This window comes from Cetorhinus maximus, chromosome 16 (assembly GCF_964194155.1).
Source record: "Cetorhinus maximus chromosome 16, sCetMax3.hap1.1, whole genome shotgun sequence".
NCBI classification, from domain to species: Eukaryota; Metazoa; Chordata; class Chondrichthyes; order Lamniformes; family Cetorhinidae; genus Cetorhinus; species Cetorhinus maximus.
The window spans coordinates 62,518,408-62,545,873 of NC_135894.1; the positions used below are offsets into that span (position 1 = coordinate 62,518,408).

The 27,466-nt window shown below is 40.1% G+C and overlaps 2 protein-coding genes across 8 annotated transcripts in view; one reads left to right on the plus strand and one right to left on the minus strand.

The window, feature by feature from the left end:
* Positions 1-27,466, plus strand: part of LOC144691626 (thiosulfate:glutathione sulfurtransferase) — a 168,072-nt gene that overhangs the window by 112,037 nt on the left and 28,569 nt on the right. The window lies entirely within an intron of this gene.
* Positions 175-24,242, minus strand: klhl15 (kelch-like family member 15). 7 transcript variants are annotated; one of them, XM_078559894.1, is made up of 5 exons: positions 24,022-24,242; positions 19,705-19,981; positions 13,342-13,402; positions 10,064-10,775; positions 175-4,233 (listed from the first exon to the last, which is right to left on the minus strand). In XM_078559894.1, the coding sequence occupies exons 3-5, from the start codon at positions 13,362-13,364 to the stop codon at positions 3,124-3,126; spliced, it is 1,845 nt and encodes a 614-aa protein (XP_078416020.1). In that variant the 5' UTR covers positions 13,365-13,402; positions 19,705-19,981; positions 24,022-24,242; the 3' UTR covers positions 175-3,123. The 7 variants fall into 7 exon arrangements, with proteins under 7 accessions (XP_078416020.1, XP_078416023.1, XP_078416018.1 ...); XM_078559897.1 differs by lacking the exon at positions 13,342-13,402 and adding an exon at positions 18,650-18,907; XM_078559892.1 differs by lacking the exon at positions 13,342-13,402 and having other exon boundaries at positions 19,866-19,981.

The window sequence follows — 27,466 nt, forward strand, 5'->3', positions numbered from 1 at the left end:
ACGCCTAACTGATGAACCCCCTATCACTATTGCTCTTCTTTTCTTCTTCCTCCCCTCCTGTACAGCAGAGCCAATTTTCGGTGCCACAAACTTGGTTCTGACTTCAACAAACTTGGCTGACTGATGGTGACAGATGTTCAAATGCTCAAGTAGAATTGGCAAATAAGGGAGTCCTTTTTAAAAGTCAACTCTTTTATTTAACACTTTTTACAGTTTTTACAAATATCTTCAGCTTTAAAAAGTCACAAAATATTTTTTGCACTGATTAAGTGGGTATTTGAATATTTTGTATATTGTACTGCAGTGTGGTTCCAATTTTTCCAGTGAGAATATACAGTTAATATAAATAATAAGACATGAACACTCAAATAGTTAACATGTAAATGCATTCCAACATGGGTCTGTCTTAGACTTTAAGTGCTACTGCCTGCTCCTGCTGGTAAAGGTGGTCCCCTGCACCAACAGAACAGCTGGTCCATGACTCAACAATGACCAGAGATGAGTAGGCTTCAAGTAGGAGAATAAAATCTAAAAAAAATTATTACAGCATTTAAGAAACCTATAATTTATTTTGTCATACTTTAACTGCACCGGCTGCATTTGTGAAATAGTCCAAGAACACCCAATGTTTGTGATTTACAGTCTGTTTCAAATGTAGAAAAACTTCCCTTTTACTCAAAACCTTGACAATGCATTACAGAAGTTTAGGTTTGCTGTGCTTTACAGTGCCCCAGTTTAGTCACAATATAACAAAATAATTGACTTAAAGAATCCTTGCAGACTGATCTTAACCTCAAATTTAGTTTGTGAATACAGGAACTTAAAACACCTGGAACAACAGTCTGAATGCAGTTTCTTATAGTTACCAAAATGTTCATGAAACTAAAGAACTAAGTATTTTCCGGTTGCTAATTGTAAGATCTTTAAATTAAGGTTTTTTTTAAAAAATGCAGACGAGGGCATCTGGCTTATACATAAATAGTGTCATCCCATTAACAGAACAAAGTCTCCAGGCACCAAAACGTTAGCTACATATACTTCTACAACACAAGGTCTTTCTTTATGAAAAATTGTTTTCATGGATGCAAATTGATTCAATTTCTTCCCCACTCACCCTACACACATGTACTTTTCTCAACTCTTTATTATAAATTAGCCTCATCTTAAGGCTTTAAATGAAAAGCAGACTACACAGTACAGGGAGTTGTATTTAAAAGAAGTAGTAATTTACAATCTAGTAGATGGACTTATATTAGTGGAAATGGAATCTATAAAACAAGCAAGATGATTGGTTGCAAAGGTACATCCTATGGAACTGGAACATAGATTATAAAGTGATGAGGATGGGTTAATCACCTCCACAGAATTGATGAATATAGTTTGTTGATTTATAGATGTCATCTTGTAACCGAGAAGTCTTAAATTCAGATTGCTTAATTGCTACAACAATAACATGTCAGTGATGATAATTTCTTTTGATATTTTAATTTCCTGTAGCACAAATTTTCAAGACTATAGCTAACTAAATACACTTAATTTGGAAGCTTGATGCATCCATTTTGCCCAGAGTGAAAAATAAGATTCAGTATTTACATTGCAACATTTTACACTTCCTGATTTTTTGGTCCCTTTCCTTTTTTTTTTGATAAATCTACTAGTTTTCCTACAATCAAATCCATAACTTTTTTTGGTTTCCAGAACAGTTAAAATGGTAGATGTGTCCAATATTTTTAAATAAGCTTTACGTGTCACAAAGAGAAATAAATGGTGTTACAAATGTGCAAGATAAATTGTTCAGTCCCTGGAAAAGCTGTAACTAGAGTTTACTGCTCATTCTAGAATAAATGATGGCATTGAGATGGTACTAAAATGTACATTTACATGCATTTTGAAAAGCTGTTTGTTCCTATAACAGAACATTTCCTTTTAAGAGAAGCCTTTCCAGTGTTACCACCATCCAAACACAATACAGTTCATTTCAACTCAAATCAACGTGAGACTTGTTTACCCGACTTCTGCAATTCTACTGAAAACTTCAGATTATCTCAAACCCTATATTCACACAAAGGTGATGAGGTTTAAACATACAAAAAGACATTGCAGTGACCTAATAAAGGATTTCCCAGCAATCCTTTCTTAAATTAGCTCATACAGCTTAAGATATTCGCAGGATACAATTCAAGCTGGAGTCTTGGTTTCCAAGCCTGTCCATTGGAAACTCTAAAATTATAAATTTATATTACAAGTAAATGTAAAAACCAAAAGATTGTATTCATGTTAAAGCTTATGAAAAGTGAACACAAAACAAATCTGTTAAACAAAGGTTTATACACAGAAGGAAACTCAAAACTTCCTTCAAGAGGTTTTCATCTCCCCAAAATAATCATTGATTCACTCTAAAATTCTCCTAGCTCCTAGATCGCATCTTTTTCCTCCATGCCCTCGTCGCCTCCCACCAACCTCAAAAATAGTTTTCCTATCTGGCTGTGGTGATCTCCGCTGCCTCCTGCATTAAACTAACTGTACATTGGGGTATTTTCAGCATATTACTGTCCTAAAGAATTCATTATTTGATGGGTGCAAAATTCCAAGCCAGAATGATCAAACCACAAAAGACAGTACGGAAAACTTGGTTACAAATTCACAGGATATAAGATTTTAGTGGAAGGCCAAAGTTGTTGATAGAATTATAAACAGGAGGGGAAACTAAAAGGAAAAAAAAAGATAAAAATGGCCAAAAAATCAGATAAGCTCTCCAGAAATTGTACCAGGTACTAAGAATGCCAAGCTGAGGTTGCAAGGGTATCAAGGGGCAAACTGTCAAGTACAGTTACAAACGTAAACTTCCCCATTAACAACTAAAATTTAAAAAAATGTTTTAAATGGTAGAGAATTAATTAACCTAAAATCTTTTACAGATTTTGACAGACTACATCTAATAAAATTAAACAAAAAATAACACTCTGAACTGCACAGAAAAGACGTACACAACTTCTTCTTTTGGCATCTTGTATTTCAAGGGCAATACTTTTTCAATACTGCATAACTTGCTTTCACCCAAATCCATTAAAGATCTACTGTTTCCCCTCCAGTTGATTAGTGTAATGTAGCCATAGCCATGTCTTAGGTACATCTCCGAACATGCTCCAATATGAAGTCAGGAAAGTAAAGGCTGCAGACTTGCAGGCCGTCCAGCTTACAAGGCATCCTTGGGTATTCATCTTCTTTCCACTTGTTTTCTTCTGGATCGAAGGTGAGTATGGAGTCACTGTACTGACCATTGTAACAAAGGCCGCCAAGAACTATTATCTGCTTTTCAACAACTGCCACCCCGTGTCCACTTCTACCTATGGGCATTGATGCTAAGATAGTCCACTGATCAGTATCAGGATTATAAACTTCTGTAGATGGACACCCTTGAGACTCAAAAGATGCCCTTAAAATTACACACACCCCACCAAATACATAGAGTTTCCCATTGTGGGCAATCATTTTATGAAAGCAGCGTGCATAATTCATTTTGGCCTTGTTCTCCCAACATGTTGTAACCACTTGTGTTCTCCTTGTGCGCTGTTCTACAGTTCCTTCTTTACTGGGATCAAATACACACACTTGTTTAGAGGTTGAAGAGGACATTATGCCACCAGTTATGTACAACTTATTGTTAAGAACTGTTCCTTCATGGCCATATTTATTAACTGGATATGGATCAATGAATTCCCATTTGTTTTGTGTAATGTCATAACGTTCTGTTGAGTAAAAAGTTTCATCTCTTGTTCGCCCTGCCACGGCATAGATAAATTTTCCAATGATGCCAACAGCAAACTCAGAACGGGGGACGGACATATCAGACATTCTCAACCATGAATTTTGTCGGGGATCGTATCTGAAAACTTTTGAAGAAGCATGAAATTCACCATCAGGGCCCAACTCTTCCCCTCCCAATAGAAACACAAAGTTGTTCACTACTGCAAGGCAGTCAGGTCGCAGCGGTACTTGTGGACCCTCCAGTTCCCACCAGACCCTTGGCCTGTGCAGCAGAAGAATCTTGCTGTTCACCATGCTGTGTCCAATCATTCCTCGGAAAACTGCAGTTTGTGCCTTTGCAGAGCGAATACGATTAGATCTCATCTCCAAAAGAGGCTGTTGATTAATGTTCTGAAAGTAACTTAAAGCCTGCTCAACCTCAAATCGCAGCTGCCGTGAGTATCGATAAAATTCAGATGGTTTCACCTGAGAAGAAATGAAAATATATAATAACATGGGTGACAATTTGGAAATAGGAAAGATTAACTTTAAACAGCAAGAATACCTCTGCTGCAGTCTTCAGTTCAGTTCTGGTTGTCAACCCCAATGTAATTAGTACTATAGGAAGTCCTTGTCCAATAAAATAACCAGCAATCAATACCAAAAACATGGGACTTCATGGTTTGCAATTTTAGGACAGACCACAACAGACACTTTGGCATAACATTGCAATCCAGCCTTCACACACTAGTCAGCAATAGTGGTGCGGCATGAACTACACACAAGTACAATGTGCAAGTAGTGATGTAAACTTTAATTACACAACTCACTTTACTGCAGACTGTTTAGAAGGGTGGCGTTCTGTCACAGAAAGTAGAAACTTCATGTTGTTCTTTCCCCAAGCACTTTACAAATGAATACGACTAAAGTGTGATCAAAGACATCTATTAATACTTAATCTATATTGTACATTTCATTTGGAAAATTACTGTATAACTGGATAAAATTATCTTCAGCAAACTAAACCTCAGCAATGGCAATATTTTAGATTTATTAACTTTGCCACCATGCTTTCCTCTTAATGGTTTAGTTATCAAGTCACTGTGGCACAGTGAGGACAGAATGGAATTGCCTATATTAAAAAAAAATCAAATATCTGACCACTTCCAACTGAACCTGGATATTTAATACTGCAGGGAATGGAAAAACATTTAAGTAGTCTCACTTAAATATGTAATTATTTTGATATGATACTCAACTTTTCCTTCTGAAAGTACAACTATGTTCCACCATATGGATTCAACCAAGAGTGCATGTTAATATCCTTTATTTGCATAAATTGATGATAAGATCAGGGATTTTACATTTCACAAAATGTTGGACAACACTGGTTCTCATTTGGGGATATTACATAAGACTCTACACAATAGTGCAATAATTGCAGGGCAGAGAAAGAAAAGTGTTGGAATACTGCAACAAAAAAAGCTAACAACATTGACCTAGATTGGCTTTTCATAATTAACACAAAAAAATTAGAAACTGTATTCTCTAGCAAGTTCCATTTTTACTTCTTGCACAAAACACATTTCAGTCGCATGCAGGAATCAAAACACCCACCCACCTCTCACTCTCATAAATAACAAAGTGGCCTGTGACTGCAATGCAAACCTGCCTACAATCTTTTAATGTAAACTTAATATATGTAAAATTCAGAAATTAGTTTGAGAAGGAAAGTAACTTAAAAAAAAATTAATGACAGTCTGTCTTCCACAAGAAATAATTCAATTCACAAAAAACTTTATATAGTTCTTGATTATCTGATACTTTGCTGAAGTGAAAAGTTGAATTTGGTACTTCTTTGAACTTTAGAAAACAGCCTAGGGATGGGTAGATTTTCCATCTAACGCTTTATGTAATATAAGATTTGGCAAAGTAACACTCTCAACAACACTTGTGGAAAATGATGTTTAAAATAAATCCAGAATGTGATTATTATATAATGACATGAGTCTCATTCTAAGTGGAAAAGGTAATGCTGCATATTTGCATTCCCCTCCACCACACCCCCCACCACTTTTCTAAAGGCTGGGACTTGGACCTCAACCGGGTTTATATACTTCATTAGAAGCTTAGACAGTGAACACTGGCAACTGAGGGTAGGAGCATCACAGTTAAGACCATGCTTGTCCTTACCCACCTTCAGCAAAGGGAACTTGATATAGTGATCAAAAACTTGAAGACTTGGTTGATTTTTTTCCCATTGCATGGCTGGGGACACCACCGATCAGGGAGCAAACTGGGGATGTTGAGATCACTCTCACACCATGTGGCAAATTTACAAACTGAGCTCACTTTAAGAAAAGAAAATCCTTTATAAGTATCCCACATTTTATTTTCCCTAACTAATGCTCTTCCTTTGCAGAAATGTGCTGGGGGCAGCTGAGGCTCTCTCTTACTCGTAAGAACTTAAAAATGTTACGGACATCTTAGAACCTTGGAACTTTCAATGAACATCCCATTTAAAGTTTTCCACAACACCTGCATGGTAATCCTCTAAAGGATGGGTCACATGTGAATGGTGTACTAATGACTCAAGAGATAAGGCTTACTGCTTGCAAGAAAACAAAAGGAAGAATAACCATGAAATCTCAAAATAGTTGCAAATCTGGGATGTAAAGGTCACCATGGAAAGCACTGTGCAAGCATTCAATTCATAAAAATACATGAGTTGATGCTTCAAAAATATCTATTTCAGCGTCAAGCCATTCCTAGCTTGTCTGGCTTTAGAAGTTAACCAATAAAGTGCACAAGTCTCAGTAAGTCCAACAAAACATTTAACCTGAGGAGACAAAAACCAAGTTTAGAAAGGACTGTGCACAGGGATCAATGGAAACAATCATCTTTTCTTTGGGGGAAGGGCAGTTGTGCGGGTTGTGTGGGGCAGTGACGAAGGAAAAAAACTTAATTCTAAAACTGCAGTATGGTACCCAACCTACGTTGTTACTTAAACATCAGCACAAATGTTTTAATAGGAAGAATTTGCTGCTTATCCAAGCTTAACTCTGATCAGATCATACAAATTGTTTTGCAAGATATATTACCGACCATTGAAAGCTGGAATGATAAAGCAGCAAAGAATCCTTCTGTATTAGCATGGAAGGATAGGAGAGAATACAGAATGAATATCAGAGTCAGAATTGTTTCTAGTATATCATTTTGTTGCATCTGAATGCATGTTAGTGTAATTCATATAAAAGGTGGAATTGTGAAAGTGTGAAAACTCTGGATTAATATAGCTAGTCTCATGCTCCAGTTGTTTCATCCTCATAATTTAACTTCAATAACCAAATTGCAACATTTTTTTTTGAGAAAGAAAGCAAAATCCTGTAGCATTTTAGCATGACCGAAATTAAAATGTATCATTTAATAATTTTTCTGTTCTCAAAGTAAAACTGGTCAGGTTTTTAAAAATTCGAGGTATAATTTACAGTGACATTGTTTTAAGTTACCTGGTCAGCCTCATGTGGAGACACCTTTCATACTTCACGTTTTGCTATGGTCAGTCAACTGGTTAATTCAGGAGGTAGAGATGAGATAAAGAAATCAGACAGCAAAAAGATCCTCCATAATTATCTGAGGAAAGTTTCAAATTAATTTAAGATTTAAAAATATGGTATCATGTCTTCCTTGTTCGGGTTATGGCCAATTTTATTTATTACACAGTCTGCGCAAATGAGCACACTGTGTTCCAATCATTCTTAAAGCTTGTGTTTTAGTTACACTCGTTATGTACAAATAAACACACAAAGACTTACAGGCTAGGTTGGTATCCCCAGTACAAATGCTCTCCACACTTTGATGTGTGCTGGGAGTATCAGTCCACGCCACACGACTGGTGTGTTACTGCAAAAGGTGAGCTGTATTAGAGTAAAAGTGTGTGTCCTGTCCCTTCCCTCCCTCCCAACACCAAATAAAACACCAAACAAAAACAATAAACACATCTATTTTTCTCAAGAAAGTTTCTGTAATTAAATCAACATCACAAGTGTGTACATTTTCACATACAAGATGAATGGTAATTACAGACACTAACACTGGTATATTAACTCTGATTCCTTCATTCCCAACTCACCAAATCACAGCTTCAGAAAACAGTATCTGTAACATGTGCCATCTATTGATAACAGTGGAACCATCTTAAGCTCAATTCTCACCTGCCTGAGAACATTTCAGACTCGATCCAATTGTTCACCACTGGTTTTGGTTGAACTGATGTAGAACATGGCAGAACTTACTTTATGCAAATAGGTATCACAAGTTCACTGTGAATATTGTACTGCATTTGACTACAGGCATCTAGTGATCACTAAGAGCTACAGAGTTTATCAAAGCCCAGAGCTGATGAGGTATAGCAGCTGCAGGCTGTTATTAAACAGCATCACTAAAGGGCATATTAGAGCAGCAAATTCAGCTTTATGTATATTAATCAATTTAATAGAACTGGATGTACAGACACAAAAGTGCTGGGTAATTCATTGGGTTGACAAGTTGTGTTGTTAGAGCTACAGGCTCTGAAAATGACCACTGCTGATAACGCTGGTTTAAAAAGGCTGACAGGTGGTATTTAATTTGAGAATCAAAATAGTTCTGTTTGTGGCTTACAAAACTTTGAAAGAAATTTGATCTCCTATGAACTGACCATCAGCTATATGTGGTGCAGAGCTCACGATACTGGAGGAAGATGAGTAAGTTAAGGGAAGTGGGGAGAGCACAGGCTCAAGCTTCCACTTTATTACAACCATGCTGCTAATAATTTAAAGGGAAGGAGAAAATTAAAATTCATGCTCAGTAGACCATTCCCCTGCTCTGCTAATAGGTATCTCCACAGCAACTCTTACAGCAGTCCACTTGGTTGTGAAGTGCATGGCCTGGGAGAGAAAAATAATTGATCTTAAGTGTGCTCCACTGTATTTCTTGACTACAAGAATTATCATATTTACAAAAGTTATAACCAATTGTATTGCAATCATTCCACACAAACATTAGAGACAGAACAGGACATTTCTTGCTGTAGAACTGTATTAAATTGTGTGTGATTTCAATGCACACAAGTACAAAAGGGTACATAATTCTCATCTAAAGGGAACGAGCCCTACAAAGACCTGCCCGAATTCAAATCTCTTGAGCTTTCTACGTTCATCTGGTTCCTCCGAATTCATGGTGATTATGACGTACACAAATATAACAGCTTCTGCAGAGTTTGCTGGGGCGTTTTCAGATCCAAACAAAGTAACTCAACAATCACCTGCTGCAGACAAAAGTTTCTGTACAAATACCAACATGGTGATGCAAGATTTTGAACACAAATACACTTGGACCCCTTCCCATAGGTGCACTGCAAAAAAAAAGATATGACCACCAGCAAACTGCAGAAAAATAAAGCGAAACTAGGAAATGATTGCTGGAAGGCAATGTTCGTCTGAAAAAATTAGAAATATAGTTTAAGGTCATCTGATTTCACCGAAGTTGTAAGTAATGCCAGTCACCCATAGAGTCTGGATAACCAACCAAAGATTGTTGATAGTCCAATTGTATAGGGGTATTTTGTTGTGAACGTCAACCATGTGACCTGATCCTGACTCCTAACTCATGGTTAGTTGCCTTTCTGTCCTATCTGTCTTATTATCTTATACTAGCTCCTGGTGCAGGTGGATCAAGGACCACTCTAGTTCACTTCCAGTTCCACATGAAGTGGAGTCTACAAACCAAAAGGCTCGCTAGAATCTGCTTCTCAAGAATCCTAGGCGTTTACGCTGCCATTCACAACCAAGATTGCATTAGAGATGGGAAGTACTCCAGTTTGAAGGGAGTTTTTAAAGTAGGGGTTTCGAGCTTTTATAATAAAAAGTTTAATATAACTGTTTGCATTAGGGTAACATTGCAAAAGCTATCTTCCTCTTTAAATATATTAACAAGAAATCAATTCTATGGCATGCTAGAGCAAAGTATTTCTATCTAAAATTTTGTTTATCAAAAAACTTTCACATCACAGTACTATATGACAAAAAATTTAATGTAACCTTGCTTTTCATAAATTCGTTAAGTCACCCATGATACAAGGATCCTGCAATAATCTGCAATAGCATAAAGTAACAGCTAAAAATTAAAGGAAGCAAAAAAAAGGCAGTAATTGCTAACAATAACAGATCGGCAAACTAAAGCAAAGAGTAAATGGACCCTGACTGATATTTTCCTCATAGCACACAATTGTCTAGCTAAATGTTGATTCTCGGTTACTGCTTTCAAACATACTAACCTTTTCCAAAACGTTTGTCGTATTCATCAGACAAAACCTGACATTCTGAACAATGGTATCTGTGTGCCTCCAACGGCTTCTGTCATGTCGCAGCCAGGCCTGCGCAGCCTCAAAAAGCTCAATCTCTGGAAATCGGCTCAGCTGATCATTCTCCAAACATGACAAAAGCTTTTCAACACTCAAGTAGGACAGAAAGTCAGCTCGGGACATGAGTGGCACGAAATTCTCGAGCAGGAACTTGTCCAGCTGTTCTTGGATACCGTCTATATTAACACTGAAATCATCCAAGAGTCGCATGATTTCTGCGCAGTTATCCAAGCAGATTTTTGACAACAGGAAAGAACAGCAGAATTTCACCACTTCAGTCAACTGGACATACATGGCTGCCTGCAGGATCTCATGGACAGTGCTCATGTTCAGTTCAATGGAGCCATAATACATAAACTGAAGAACATGACTAAAACCCGTTGGAGTCAGTCCCTTAAGGTGAATCTTGTTCTGGTCCCGTTCCCTCATGTCAGCTGTGAACATTATTCGAAAGTAGTCACTCTGCGTAGCCAGTAGGGCCTTGTGAGCCTGAAACTGGTGATCCTCAATTACAAGGGTGACATCAAATAACAATCCCTCCTCATACAGGGTTTTAAACCCTGAAGAAACACAGGAGTCATGAACAGAAGAGTTGTATACATCCACGTTTCCTGCCATTAATACCCTGAAACAGTCAAAAGGATGAATCTTAATATGGATCAAGATCAATTTAATACATTTAATTTTAAAGAAATTCTATAGAATTACTGGCCACAAGTGCTCACCCCAGCTACCACTCCCCTCTCCTGACAACATAACTATTAACCATTATATCATTATAACCTCTTAAGTAGCACAATACTCATGCTTGTATCTATATTTTAGAAATGTAACATCTGTACCAGTCTAACATTAAGTATAATTAGAAAGTGTTTTTATACACAAATTTATTGCAGTTCTCAAAGATTTAGTGTGATCAACTAATTAGATTATCAGACAAAATAAATTAATTACTGTAGCACTGATATTCATATCCACCGTAGTCACTGCATTTGCTCAATTCAACCAATCTGGAAGGCTTGATTTTATTTTTCCAATGTTCAAGAAAATTCAATCTAAGATTGTGCATTAAAATGTACGTTTTCAGTGTTTACAATGCTCACCACCATCAGTTTGTATTTATACTGCTCATTATCTATACAATATCCACCACTGTCATCAGTGTTTACCATCAGTATCACTTGATGGTGATCACTATTGCTATCAGTATTTGTTTCTAGTATAAATTCTTCTTGAAAGCTTTAGTCTGTAGATAGCCTGGGTTTTGAAGCATGTTTCGAATTCAATGAAATCATTTACTTCCAGTTCCACCCCTGCTATTGCCCAATCCAGCAGAGCAAAATGATTAACACACAGTTAACACCCTGCTCTAGCTTTTCATTTCAATCCTTTTTAAAAAAAAATTAGTGCAGCACAATAAATATACATCACATTTTAAAAAGTTCATTTTAAAAAGAACGCTGCCATGAAGTGACCAAAATCATTTTGAGTCATAGGTTTCAACCCTTAAAACAAAGTTTGTTAGCTAATCCTCTGATGTTCTCACCAATTCAGCATTAAACTGATATGCAACTATATATGTCATACCTAAATTCAAACAGACCTTTCTTATTCAGTGCTATTTAACAAAACAGTAAATTGCTTTTCCCACAGAAGAGTGCTTTGTGAACTAATCGGGATAGGTTTCCATATTCAACACGTGAGCACTAACCTGGCAGATTCAATTACCCTCTTGTTATAAACTCAGCTTATCTAATTCCATTCAAATCAGTGAGAATTATGAAGATCAGACAGGTTCTATAATGAGTGGACAAATCACCCCACCAGATTACTGCACAGGTAGTGAAGGTAGTAGCCATTTTAATTTTACGCTTGCCAGCGAGGTCGCCTAGGGCTCAGGAAACCTGTAAACTAAAGGGAGCTTGGAGACCTAATACCAGTACTCAAGTGCTTTAAAAAGCATTGTTTGAGAGGCCTGGAGGAGCAGAGTATTTCCATCATTCCAAAAGCATATTTTCTACTGCTGTCTGCCACCCCCCGCCCCCAGTCCACCATACCTTGATCTTTCCCTCCCTCTAAGCTGCCACATTCTGTGCCAAGCCCCCCACTAAACTTTTACGATCTCTGGGACTGTTCCTGGCTGTAATCTTTTCTTGCTGGCTTTCCTGCCTGCTCTCTAAATCTGGCTAACTGCTAGATGGAAAATGGGAGCTTAAAGAAAATGATACTGTCGCCCTGCTGTTAAATTCAAAAATTATATTATTTTAAAACTTAAAAGGAGACTTTTCTTTTTCAACATTCTTCCTACTCTTGAGGGCGATGAATCTGCTAGGGTACTGCTCAATGGTCACTCTTTGGATCCTCTATGAGCTTCAATAGTGAGTTGTTAGGCTATTTATCCATGGGCCATCATAACTAAGCTGATCCAAATTTCACCCAGTGGTGCCATATGCACATTTCCAGCCGGGCTATTGAGCAGCAATAAAGAGCTGAAACCCCTTCTCCCTATGCCAGGATGTCGAACCATTTGTAATATTTCAGCACAGTACAGTCCTGACCAAGATAGCAAACTTACCACAGATCCAAATGGGTCTCTGCACCTATTAACTGAATCTCAGTCTTATCACAAAACTTGCTTTTTGCCAAAAGTAAGTTTCTGATTCTTTGGCCGGTCATTTCAGCTGCATTTAATCCAGATTTTTAGTTAGTGGGCCTGACAACAGTAGCTCTCATTTATATAAACAGCCTAACATAATCCCAAAGCACTTCACAGTAACATTAGAAAACAAAATCTGACACTGGGCCACATAAGGAGATATTAGGCCAGAAAACCAAAAGCTTGGTCAAAGAGATGAGTTTAAAGAGCTGCTCAAAGGAGGAAATGATATATAGGGAGTGCTGCTGGGGTTTTGTGGCAGGGAATTCCAGAGCTTAAGAGCCTCAGCAGCTAAAACAAGGACAGCCAAGGGTGGAGCAATTAAAATTGGGAAAGCTCAAAGAGGCCAGAATTCTAGTATGGCTGGAGAAGATAATAGTTAAGGGCAAGTGAGGGCATGGAGGGATCTGAAAAGAAGGATGAGAATTTTCAAAATGTAAGTGTTGCCTAACCTGGAGCCAATATAGGTCAGTAAGCACAGCAGGTGATGGATGAACAGGCAAGTTAGGACAAAAGCAGCAGAACTGTTGATTACCTGGAGTTTACAAAGGATACCATTTGGGAGGCTGGTCAGGAATGCATTGTTATGGTCAAGTCTAGAGGTAACAAAGGAATAGATGAGGGTTTCAGCAACAGACGAACTAAGGTAGGGGTGGAATCGGGCAATGTTACAGAGGTGGAAATAGACAGTCTTACACAGATATGTTAAATATGATACCAAGGTTGGAAACAGCATGGTTCAGCCTCAGGCAGCTGCCAGAGAGAGGGATGGATTTGGTGGCTGGGGAACAAAGCTTGTGGTGGGGACTGAAGACAATGGCTTCGGCCTTCCCAATATCTAGTTGGAAGAAATTTCTGTCCATCCAGTACTGGACAGCGGATAGGCAGTCTATAATTTAGAGACAATGAAGGAGTCGGGACAGTTGATGATGAGGTAGAGCCACGTGTCATCAGCATACATGTGGAAACTGAAAGCATGCCATATGTTAATGGACCTGACAAAAGTTTCTCAAGCGTTCACTTGACCCAGTTATGTGTTTAGCAAGGTTTTCATTAGATGCCAGCAACCATACAACTTCGACACCCATCCAACTCAGTGATTCACTTCAGGACAGGGTAATCAGATTCAAAGACAATGCATGTTTTATGCATCTTGCATGTGTTACATATTTAGTCAATTATTTCTTGGAAGTATTTTATGCCTTAATAGAACCTGCAAATTAAGATTTAATTTACTGTTTTAGGCATGCAAATTAAGATACCTCCATAATTGAAAAAATAGATATACTCATTTCAGCCATCCTTGACCCCCCCACCCAAGTTTGTAAATCAGGAAATTGTTAAATGCAAAAAAAAAGTTACTTGCCAGTATGTACGTCACTAAATTCCTATTTTAAGCTGAAAAAAATCTAGTTGCAGGACCGTCATCAGGGTGGGGGAAGGGGACAAGAAACAATAAATTAAAATTGCAACTTACTTATGAGCAGAAAAAAAGTCACTGTCTGATCCTAAGCCATGACAAGCAGCAAACACTGCCTCACCAGAAACATAAAACAGCAGCAAATCTGCTGCAACTTTAAATTATTCAACAATTGAAATCCTAGCCAGGCCACTGTAAATACGAAGAAGAGTTTTTAGCTAGCAAAATAAGACAAATGAGTTGACCTCAACTTCAATCTATTCATTTTCTATAAAAATCTTATTTGTCTCACTTTTGTTATCTAAAAAGGGGTGTACATCTGTATTCTGATACACAAGATATAAGTCAATGGTTTTCACACTGATAAGCAGGGCACTTTTTCAAGAGGAAAATAAACTTTTACTGTTGTCAAAGTTGGAATTCAACTAGTCCGGCTGTGTTTTCATTTTCTCATGAGTAACATAAACGTGGTGCTTCTCAACTGCATTCCCCATTTTACAACACCTTGTATCTATATAGCACCTTCATGAGAGAAAATCTGCTGCTGATCTGGGAAAGAACTATAGGAGGGTGAATAAAAGCACAACCAAAGAGATGGGTTTTGAGATTATTTAAGGTGGCGGAGGAAGAGGTGGCAATGTTTAAGGGAGCAGCTTCAAGATGTAGATTAAAGCCATTTCGCACTCTATCATTAATGTGAGGGAAAAAGCTTAGAAGGCTGGGATCAGAGGAACAGAGCATCTGGCAGAAGATACAGGGTTCAAGGAGCTGGCAGAGATTGCGTGTGGAACTAAGATTACAATAAGATCTAATGTAAAATCCAGCTATGACACACAATGGGCCAAATAACCTCATACTGTTTGGAAATTTCAGTGATTCTAAAGCTGCAACACTGTACTATAGAACATAAACACAGATTTGTTGCATAAAACTCTGATACTTCATACTCATTTTAACTACAATGGAATAGCAATGAACTAACAAAAGGAGAAGCAACTCCTTATGTATAAGACAGCACCTGTTGCCAGACACCAAATAAAGCCCATTAATAAGGCTCACAACAATTCTGGAAAATACAACAGGGCAGGCTAATTGTTCTTCCCACACAAACAGGCAGCAACTCTGTGGTCCCTTGCCCATGTGGCCATTCTTCAAGCATATTTCTATACAGTAAAGCTGCAAAATCATAGAATAGTTTCGGCACAAAAGGAGGCCATTTGACTCATCATGTCCATGCTGGCTCTCTGGAAGAACAACAACTGTGGGACTGTTGATTGGATAAGTACAGGATATTACTTCAGACATGCCCTCACTTCTGTGTGCTGCAAATGCAGGGGACAAACAGTTATAAAAGTTGTTCAAACTCAGGAATCCACTGTTCAGGCAAGTTCCATCTCTAGCACCCATCTTTGCCAATGTAAAATGACTGCTGCCCTGGCTGATGTATGCTTAAGCTAGTTTTCTATTCCAAAATTAAGTCAAAATTTGTGTTTTTATTGAAAGCAGCATTTATATTTAGCTACTGCATTAGTTTCTTTATTAATCTCAACATTTTTGCATATTAACATTGTTTAATGTATTTACATACAGTGCTGCCACCTGCTGCAACTTTGTAAGAGTTGCTCCCATGCCTCAAATCTTGTACTATTGAACCAGCCGTGTTCCTAACCTAACTCCCAGCTCCTCCTGTTCAGTAGCTGACAGTCGGTCATCATCAGGAGATGCTAGGTTCAATTTCCAAGCCACTCCTTCCTACTGCCGGGGCTGGTGTGCCTGTAATTACCAAGATCGCAATTTTATGACTAACATGTCGATGGGATACTATCCCACAGCAGATATCACAGGCAAACCCAATCCACAAACACATTTCCAACATGGACCACTGAGCAGCATTCAGGAGTTGGAATTCCACCTGTTTTTCCCATGAAGACAATCCTTTTGCTAATTGAAAAATAACCTGTTGGCACCTATAGGTAGGGAAGAAAAGCAAATTCAACTGACTTCAATCTTCACTTTGGCTGCTGTTAGTCAGTAATTAACTAGCAAGAACTGCATGAATGTGAACAGAGAATTAGACATCAGTTTTCCCTTTACATGGGCATGCTCTTCAGTTTCACTCAACTGTCTCATGGGTGAGGACAACTAAGACTAGTAATTTAAAACGCAGGGGACAAATCCATTGTTTTCAACTGTCCCTTCCACAGAAGCAAAGCAGCCCTTTTGCTATTTAATAGTGGCTTAACATAAGTTCTGTTTCCCACATATCATTAAAATGTCCCTTTTTCCTGAACATTCCTACCATTTATTTCCTAGATACTTTTATTTATATTTTTCTACTAATTGTATTTCAAAACCACAATTTAGAAAGATGTTCAAGTCCTTAGAGAAGGTGAAGAGAGATTTCTGTACCAGGGATAAGGGATTAATTACATGGATAGTCTGGAGAAGCTGGAATTGTTCTCAGAGCAGAGAAGTCTAAGAGGAGATTTGACAGAGGTATTTATGATCATAAACAGTTTAGATAGGATAAATGGCTGAAGGGTTGATAATCAGAGGGCACAGGTTTAATGCAATTGACAAAAGAACTGGAGATGATATGAGGAAACACTATGCAACAAGTGGTCAGGATTTGGAATGCACTGCTTGATGGTGTGAGGGAAAGAGATTCAATAGTAGCTTTTGAAAGGAAGTAGGCAAGTTAGTAAATCGAAGCAGGGAAGATTTCAGGGCTACGGGAAATGAGCAGAGGAGAGAAGCTAACTGGATTGCTCTTCAAAATAGCCCTCACAGAGGTCCAAATGTTTTCTACTGCGGTGTACTACTCCGTGATTCCACAAAAACAAGCTGAAAAATTCAGTTCTCTTATGACGCTGTATAAGTTTTCAGAAGAAACTATATTCAAAATGGATTAGTTAGAGATGAGATTTGTAAGCCAGTGACTCACTCTCCCTCAAATGGGTACCTCTTGCTGGTTGATCTTAGAACTGTCTTGCTAACAGTTATGAAATATGATTGTCCTGCTGTTCCAATCTGGAAAAGAAGGCATGATGTGGAATAACCTACAAGTAGAGAAAAGTCTTTACATTTCTTCATCCGATCATATAGTTAAAGCACTGGCTGTAACAGCCATTTGACTGTTTGCGCCCATGCCACTCTATGATAGAGCAAATCAGCTAATAAAGGCTGCCATTTCCCTACAGCCCTGCAAAGATTGTCTCTTCAGATAATTATCCAACTCCCTCGTGAAAGCCATGATTGAATTTGCCTCCATCACTCTATCAGGCAGTATATTCCAATTCCTAACCAGTTGCTGCATAAAAATGTTTTTCCCCATGTCAGCTTTGGTTCTTTTAGTATTCCCCTTAAATCTGTCTCCTCTGGCTCTTGGTCTTTTTGCCAGTGGGAACAGTTTCTCCTTGTATACTCTACCCAGGTCACTCATGATTTTGAACCTTCTTTCAGCCTTCTCTTTTTGAAGAGCAGCCCCAGATTCTCCGATCTATCCAGGTAACTCTACTTCACCCTGGAACCATTCTCACAAATCTTTTCTGCACCCTCTCTAATGCCTTCACATCCTTCCTAAAGGGTGGTGCCCAGAATTGGGCATAATACCCCAGGCAAGGCTGAATCAGTGTTTAACAAAAGTTCATTATAACCTACATGCTTTTGTACTCTATGTCACAATTTATAAAGTGGAGGATCCATTATGCCTTACTAACCACTTTCTCAACCTGCCCTGTCACCTTCAATGATTTCTGCATACCCTCAGGTCCCTCTACTCCTGCACCTTTTTTAGAATTGTATTCTTTACTTCATATTGCCTCTCCTTGTCCTTCCAGCAAAACATATCACTTCACACGTCTCGGCATTAAATTTCATCTGCCATGTGTCCATGCATTCCATTAGTCTATGTAGTTTTGAAGTCTATCACTAGTACTTCCAAGTTTCGGGTCACTGAAAATTTTGAAACTGTGTCCTGCATACCCAAGTCTAAATCATTAATATAGATCAAGAAAAGCAGTGGTCCAAGTACCCACCCCCTGGAGAAACACGCTGAATACCTTCATCCAATCCAAAAAACTGTTCACCACTATGCTTCCTTTCCTGTTACTCAGTCAACTTCGTTTCCATGTTGCCACCATGCCTTTTATTCCATGGGCTTTAACTTTGCTGACAAGTCTATTATGTGCCACTTTATCAAATGCCTTTTGGAAGGCTATGTACACCACATTAACCATATTATCCCTATCAACTCTCTCTATTACCTCATCAAAAAACTCAAGCAAGTTAGTTAAATGTGATTTGCCTTTAACAAATTCCTGCTGACTTTCCTGAATTAATTCACATTTATGCAAATGACTTAATTTTGTCCCAGATTATCATTTCTAAATGCTTTCTCATCACTGAGATTAAACCATCTGACCTGTAGTTGCTGGGCTGATCCTTACACCCTTTGTGTAGTTCCCCAGTCCTCTGGCAGCTTGGTAAGTACGGATTGGAAGATTATGGCCAGTGCAATTTCCACCCTAACTTCCCTCAGTATGTTTGGATGCATCTTATCTGGTCCTGGTGACTTATGAACTGAGTACAGCCAGCCTAATATTTCCTTTTTATCAATTTTTAGCCCATCCAATAACTCAAGTACTTCCTCTTTCACTATTGCTTTGGTTGCATCTTCTTCCTGGGTGAAGACGGATACAAAGTACTCATTTAGTACTTCAGCCATGTCTGCTATTCTATGTATAAATCCCTTTTTTTGTCTCTAATTGGCCCCACCCCTCCTTTCACTACCTATATGCATAAAGACGACTTTTGGATTCCCTTTTAAATTAGCTGCCAGTCTCTTCTCATACTCTCTCTTTACTTCTCATTACTTTTTTCACTTGCACTCTGAACTTTTTAGTTCAGCTGGTTCACACTTGTATTATGTCATACACATCCCTTTTCTCCCTACTTCATTTCACTTGCGCTCTCTTTCATCATCCAGGGAGCTCTGGCTTTGCTCTACTAAGCCCCCTTGTGGGAATGGCACACCTTAACTTTGAGCGAACAGCATCCACAAATCACATATTGAGGCTTTTCTTTATCTAAAATATAATTTATATACTCACCAGGTACTTTGATGGCATACTAACAAGTGAGAAACAGGACTGTGACCGGATATCCCTGTACAATAAGGTCTGATCTCTGCCAGGTTGCCTTAAGAAGGCATTTCCCAACAGGAAGGAAAAAAACACTTAAAAACTGTTTTTCTAAACATCTGTACCTTCAAGTAGCAAAGACAGACACTTCAAAATAGGGCAGAGAGTGGAGCACTGTTAAGAATGATTACATATACCTCCCACATTTATACACAAGAGTATTAACTGTGTTGTTCACATGCTTATTGACAAGATTTGGTAATTTAGTTTATTGATTTTTGATTGTCTCAAATGTTTAACCATAGATAGCTCAATAGCAAGGCAACACAGCATCTACCTCACAGCCATGGCTCCAGTGGTGTCCACCTGACACAGCCCGGAGGTGAGGAGCAAGTAGGCATCATCAATGCTTGGTTAGGCTGCTTGTAAAAGAGATTGTATGGTCGGAAATATCACACCAATCTCATCAAAAGAGGAAATATCTGACAGTCGTCTCACCCTGCTGCAAGTGCACCTTCTGTTGGATGAGTGTGGAGTAACATTGATGAAATCCGTGAGGATGCCCGCAGACCCAACCGTCCTGTGCTCCTGCCCAAAGGAGGCTCCACACTAGTCTGCATAGAAAAGAAAAAATGAAAATAAGTTTGCAGGTAGTTTCCTACTTCAATTTAAATGACTAACCCTTAATATTTTTATGACAGAGAAAAAGCTTAAAAGGACATATTTACGGTTTTCCTGCTTTCCCATTTAGTTTCCCCTTTCTTGGTTTCCTAGATTGCTGCAGCCATCTTACCTTGTCCAAGCAGCTACTTTTCATACCTTGAGCTGAAACTTTGTGGCAAACTGCTTAACTGTGGAGGAAATCACATTCAAGCTCAATGCTAAACTTAACGGACATCTAAACATCTATTGTCCAAGGGGAGTCACTTGACTGTGGTTAGATATAGCACTGAATTTATTCAGCAAAAATGGCCATTATATTTCCCTGATTAAGAGCTGTTGGCCCAACACAAATCAGGAATTGAACATGGGCCCTTATTGAGAAGTGTATTTACCCATTCAGCTATCAGAAAGCTCAAATGTTAGGTTTCTTAAAACTATTTTACATTTGCTAAGCCAAAACTATGAAAAAAACAATTCACAATAAACCACTAAGCACTTTAAGGATTAAAGCCTAAATTTCAAGTCTGTCAGAAATTATAAGTTGATATATTTTGATGCTTTGAAGCAAGCATGCCCACACTACAGCACTTGGGTCACAAGACACACAAAGTTCTGCCAATTCAGTTTTATTTCTCTTTATATTTCATACCTAGTCATTTGCCCTGTTTGAATCTTGAGAGGCTGGATGCTTAAAATGGCTGTATTTAGGACTGTTACCATCCCGGTGAACAAATCTGAAATCAGAATACTAAATTTTGGTTGGTATCAACAGCTTGTGATCATAACAGTAACACTATTAAGGGAATGGTAGCACAACGGTAATGTTACTGGGCTAGTAAACCAGAGGCCCAGGCTTATGAGCCAGAGACATGAGTTCAAATCCCACCATGGCGGCTGGGAAAATTTAAAATCAACCAATAAATCTAGAATGAAAAGTTAGTCTTGGTAATGGTGACCATGAAACTATCTGGTTCACTAATTTCCTTGAAGAAATGAAATCTGCGGGCCTTAGCCAGTCTGGCCCACATGTGACTCCAGGGCTGTAGCAATGTAGTTGACACTTAACTACCTTCTGAAATGGTCTACCAGCTCAGCTGTATCAACCTGCTACAGAAAAGTCAAAGAAGAATAAAATTGGACAGACCACCCAGCATCTACCTAGGCACTGGAAATGATAAAGGCACACGCTGCCAGTCGATCCTCCAAAGTCCTCTGCACTAATCACTTGAGGGCTTGTGCCAAAATTGGGAGAGCTGTCCCACAGAGCTGTCAAGCAACAATCATACTACAGAATCATACTTACAGCCAACGTCCCAGACTTTTCCATCACTATCCCTGGATATGTCCTGTCCTGCCAGTAGTACAGATCTACCAGATGTGACAGCACGTTGGTATATATCCTCAGCAATGGGGGAGACCAGCACGTCAGTGCAAAAGACAAGGGAGAAGCACTTGCAATCATCTTCAGTTAGAAGTGCCGAATGGATGATCCAATCAGCCTCCTCCTGAGGTCCCAGCATCACATATACCACTGCCAATTTGATTAACTCCACAGAATAGCAAGAAAAGGATGAAGGCACTGGATACCACAAAGGCTATGGACCCTGCCAACATATCAGCTCAAGCGCTGAAGACTTGTGCTCCAGGACTGGCTGCACCCTTAGCCAAGCTGTCCCAGTACAGCTACAGTACTAGCATCTATTCAGCAATGTGGAAAATTGTCCAGGTATGTCCTGTCCACAAAAAGTATGACAAGCCCAATCTAAACATTTAATGCCCCATTAATCTACCCTCAATCAACAGTGAAGTGATGGAAGGTCTCATTAATAGTGCTATCAAGCAGCATTTACTCAGCAATAACCTGCCCACCAATGCTCAGTTTGGGTACCCCCACGGTGACTTGGTTCATGACCTTGTTACAGTCTTGATCGAAAGGACAAAATAGCTGAATTCAATAGGTGAATTGAGAGTGACTAGCATCAGTACAGCATTGGACTAAATGTGGCATCAAGGAAACCTTACAAAATTAAAGTCAGTGAGGATCAGGTGGAAAACTTCCCACTGGTTAGAATCATATCTAGCACAAAGGAAGATGGCAACCGTTGTTGGAAGCCAGTCATCTCAGCGCCAGGACATCACTGCGGGAGTTCCTCAGAGTAGTGTCCTAGGCCCAACCATCCTCAGATGCTTCATCAATGACCTCCCTTCCATCTTAAGACCAGGATTTTTTTTTTTGCTGATGATTGCACAATGTTCAGCATCATTCGCAATTCCTCAGATAGCAGAGCAATCTGTGTCCATACGCAGCAAGACCTGAACAATATTCAGGCTTGGCCTGATAAGTGGCAAGTAACATTCGTGCCAAAGTGACAGGCGATCACCATCTTCAACAAGAGAGAATATAACCCGCTCCCCTTGAGTTCAACAGCATTATCATTGCTGAGTCTGCCACCATGAACATCCTGGGAGTTACCATTGACCAGAAACTAACTGGATCAGCATAAATACTGTAGCTACTAGAGATCAGAGGCTGGAGTTCTGCAGCAAGCAGTTCCCTAACACACCATCAGGAGTGTAATGAAATACTCTCCACTTGCCTGGATGAGTGCAGCTCAAACACTCAAGAAGCTTAATACAATGCAGGATAAAGCTTGATCAGCACCACATCTGCCACCACCTTAAATATTCACTCCCTCCAAAATCGAGTGTGACTACCCTTGACATCAAGGCAGCAATGAGGCATCAAGGAAACCTCACAAAATTAAAGTCAATGAGAATCAGATGCAAAACTTCCCACTGGTTGGAGTCATACCTACCACAAAGGAATATGGTAATGGTGGCTGGAGGCCCATCAACTCAGCGCCAGGGCATCACTGTTGAATTCCTCAGTGGCAGTGTGCACCATCTACAAGATGCACTGCATCAACTTGTCAAACCTCCTTCCCAAACACATGACTGCTACCACCCAGAAGAACAAGGCAGATGCATGGGAACACCACCTCCTGCAAGTTCCCCTTAAAACCACACGCCATCCTGACTTGGGATTATATCGTCATTCCTTCACTGTCGCTGAGTTAAAATTCTGGAACTACCTAAGAGCATTGTGGGTGTACATACACCACATGAACTGCAGCAATTCAAGGTTGCAGCTCATTACCAACTTCTCAAACAGTCAGGGATGGGCAACAAGTGCTAGCCTTGCCAGCGACACCCACACCCCATGAGTAAACAAAGAGACTTTTACATTTGGATTATGAAGGCACTAAGAGTCACACTCAAAAACACTTATGGAATATTGCAATCTCAAAAGTTTCTACTAATTGCCTTTCTCAACACCTTGCCAGCATGATCCTTGCAATATGAAATTCTAAACGAGATTTAAAGTACATGAAGTTTTAAAATGCCATTGTGATTACTGTGCCAGATTTTGTTATAAAACATTAGAAATTAAAGTTCCACACTTATTGGTCTAAAACATTTCTGCATTTCTAAAAACAAAATTTGTTCCAACACATTAAGTACACTACATTTCATTCCAGCATCCGCAATATTTTGCTTTTACATTTCATTTAAATCCCGGTTACCTAAGGGAAACACACATCATTGGGTTTAATGAAGTTCAGCCATATATGAAAATCTAATGTTTAAAAATAGACCTTGAACGGCCAACCTCAGTAAGTTTCATTTAAAAATGCACGCAGCAAATTGAGTGATCCACACACGGCAAGAGTCAGGGTAAAAGCATTTTTCTATGACCAAACTCTAGTCTCCAAGTTTGACCCTTAATTTCCTCCTTAGAATTTACACTAAAATTAGAAAAAAAACAGGTGGTTTGCACTCTCGGACGCGCGCTCCAGGCGGCAGTTTACTACAAGACAGGCCAAATGATGGGGAGTGTTTTAACTGAAAGTTGACGCCCGTTAACCTGCCTGCAGTAAGGGCAAACGCTGAGTAGAGCAGATTTCCCGGGTGGGTGCAGCCTCACACTCACCAACATCAGTAGCTGCCGCTCCGCATTCACAGTCTAACCCTCCCTTTAAACGCAGCTCATGGGGGGGGCCCCGGCGCTTGCTCCTCTCCGCGCTCGGCCTCTCTCGGCGCTTTGCCGCCAATGATGTTGGCGCCGTTTCCCCCCACCCCCTAAACTCAGTGTCAGCTCCAGACGACCACCGCCATCTTCTCTTCCACCGGCCTGCGCTGCCAATGGCGCTTGACGTCATTTCCCTCAAACCGACCAAAACAAGGGGATCACTTCCGGGTAAAGTTCTTCTCACGGGGCCTGGGAGGGGGCGGAGCCTGGAGTTCAAATCAACGGCCTGGGGGCGGGGACTGGAGTTCTGGCCAAAGGGGGCGGGACCTGGAGTTCAGGCCAACGGCCTGAGGGCGGGGCCTGGAGTTCAGCCCCCAAGGGGGCGGGGCCTGGTGTCTATCCCATAGTGGGTGTGGCCTGGTGTTGATTGACAGGTTGAAGGTAGTGGTTTTGCGGGTGTGGTCCTGTCCTCAGCCGAGGTAGAGTTTGTCCGTTATGATCTGAAACTCTTTGGGTTTGTGGAGCGCTCCAGTCGGCAGGAGCAGCGCAGTTTTTCGCAGTGTTTGAGACATTGAGCAGGCAGTCTGACAGCTGCCGATTGCCCTCACGCCGCTGCCTACTCACCTTGTGCCCTCCCCCTACCCTGTAACCTCGCCCCACACCCTCTCCCTCCGCCCCCGCCCCCTCCCCCAATTCTCCCCCCGCCCCCTACTCTCCCCCCGCCCCCTCCCCCTACTCTCCCCCCGCCCCTCCCCCAACTCTCCCCCCGCCCCCTCACCCCACTCTCCCCCCGCCCCCTCACCCCACTCTCCCCCCGCCCCCTCATCCCACTCTCCCCCCCGCCCCCTCACCCCACTCTCCCCCCGAGAGTGATAAATAAAACAATTTACAATTTCTATCTTATACTCTAACATTCAGGGTAAATTATTTATTTACATGCGAGTTAATAGGCGAACTGTGGTCAGACACACATTACACAATGAATGACAGATGCGATCAAAATAGATTCCATGGATTTCCCAACAACCCACCCAAATGTTTGTCACATTGTGAGCCAACCAATCTCACTGAAACTTGTCTTTTTCACGAGGGTTTACAATCTCCACATCTGAAGATCTTGCCTTGAAAATCTCTTCAAACGTCGCTCCCACTTGGACATCTTCAACAGTGATCCACCTCATAGGGTTTCAATCTCGCCTTCCAAGATTCTTTTCCTCGGATTTCTGAGTACACTCAAGCTTCACCTTCCACGCACCACTTCAGATCTTTGGCCATGCCAAGCAAAATACTACTGCTCAAAAGGGGTACCTTTGTGCCAATGGCCCGCAGCATGGAGTCACCAACCTTCGGCTGCCTTCTTGGATCTCAGAGCTCCTCTCATGCCCACTTCACTCAAAGTCTGCCCTGCAGCTCTTGAATTCAGAGCCTATCACTCTGCTCCTGTCTTTAACTTCACTTAAGGGACCTATTTCCATCCCCTGGCTTTGTCCCCTACCTGGGCCTACCTTTTAGGACCTCTCCCTGTCTCCCTCCCTAGTTTGGGACCTTATCTCTGTTCCTCTCCCATGTCCTGCTCCCTGGGATACACCCTTACAATGGTATTCCCTTCCAGGTCATCTGACCTGTTTCTTTGCACTGTTTTCTTTTTTCCCTTCTGCGCAAGTGCGCAGGGCCGGTCCGTGGCCTGCAGAGCAGAAAAATTCCGAATTGCGCATGTGCAGCCATTTCCTAGCTGGCACATGCGCGGAAGGCCCGAGGTTCATCGGGAACCGGAGTTCCAGACCTTTGAGGATAAGTGTAGGTTTCTTAACAGAGAATATGAAAAAGACTAAGAAAATGTAAGATGAAGTAGTAAGGAATTTCATAAACATAAAGTAAAAGAATACCTGAGTTTACCACTTTTTGTTTTATAGGAATTTTTAGTACTCTATACATCTCCTATTTTTCAATGATTGATCCATTGACCTGTTTGTAACTTTTCTGCACACTGAATTTGGACCATTTTTCTTATCTTACTGAACTTTGCCTTTTTTCAAGTCCTTACCTTTGAATTTTTGTAATCTGTTTCTGTTCATACATTGAACCTAATTTACGTTCTGGTTGATATTTGGTAATTGTTTTCCTACTTTCAAATCAGTTATTTCCTAAGACTATGACATGCAATGCTGCTTTCCTTGTTTGATGAGAAACACATTTATTGAGGGGGTAATCCTGGTGTATTCTAAAAATACACCCCACTTTGACCTTTATTTCATTTTACCTTGGAACAGTTATAATCACCAATGTTATTGTCCTGTTACTTTTATATATCCCTTTGAATTGTCTGCTGATCAACCCCTCACTCCCATCTTCACTGTTATGTAATGTAAACTGAGAATTGTACCATTCCCCATCTTTTTTTAAACTCTTTCCATTGAATTCTGTCTTAAAACAACTCCCTATAGGACATTATAACATTCTAGTTGGTTTGCCAATTGTGACTGAAGCCATTCCTGGAAATTCTTTTTACGAAAATGATGACGTTATTGACCAGTCAGTTCAACCCGTGCACAATATCAGAGCTTCAGAGTCATGCTGCCTGCCCACTTACCCCATAGCTGTGCTGATCCTGCCAGGATCTGTGTAAGTAATATGGAGACGTATTGTACACTGTATGTTAAGTACTGTAGGCACTTGACTATCCTGGCACTCAGTGAGTAGATGTTTCTGTGTCTATAGACTTTTCTAAGGCTTTTCGAATTTTTCTAGCTCAGCAGCAAAACAGGCAGCAGCACTCCTTACCTCGAGTGTTGGGACTCTCAGCCCACGCGTTTAAGGCATTTTAGGCTGGCTATTGGTATGATGTAAATTTTCCAGGCAGTTGAAAGTTCAGACAGTTGCCCTTCATTTAATTGCTCGCTCCTTTTATCTCCCTTTTAGTTTTCTCAGTCTCTATCCTCTCGAGGCCGAGGCTCATGCAGTGCTGACAGTACATGTGCGCAGCTACATTGGTTTATGTTCTCTGTCATCGCCTGCGTGGCTGCTGCGAACGCAATCATCGTTTGGCTTTCATGAATGAACTGTAGCCAGGGAATGGCCAGCCCAGAGCTCCTGTATGAATCTCAGAATTATTGTTTAAATACTCCTGGATTGCATTTAATAGCTGCCGGGAGATTGATGGCGAACCCACTAGAATCCTGGCCATTCTGGGAGGGTTTGCAACACTAATTCTAGGGCTTTGATGGAATCCTTCAGTAATAGTGCCACCTCATCCCATTTTGCTGTTGCTGTCTCTTCTGAAAACTCCTTCCTACATCACAGGGTCATTTTAACCAAAGACTCTTTGAGTAGATTAGAATCTTTGCGGCAGTATATCAAGTGTCTTGATTTCAAAAAAGAACAACTTCAGAGCAATTTTTTAAAGTAG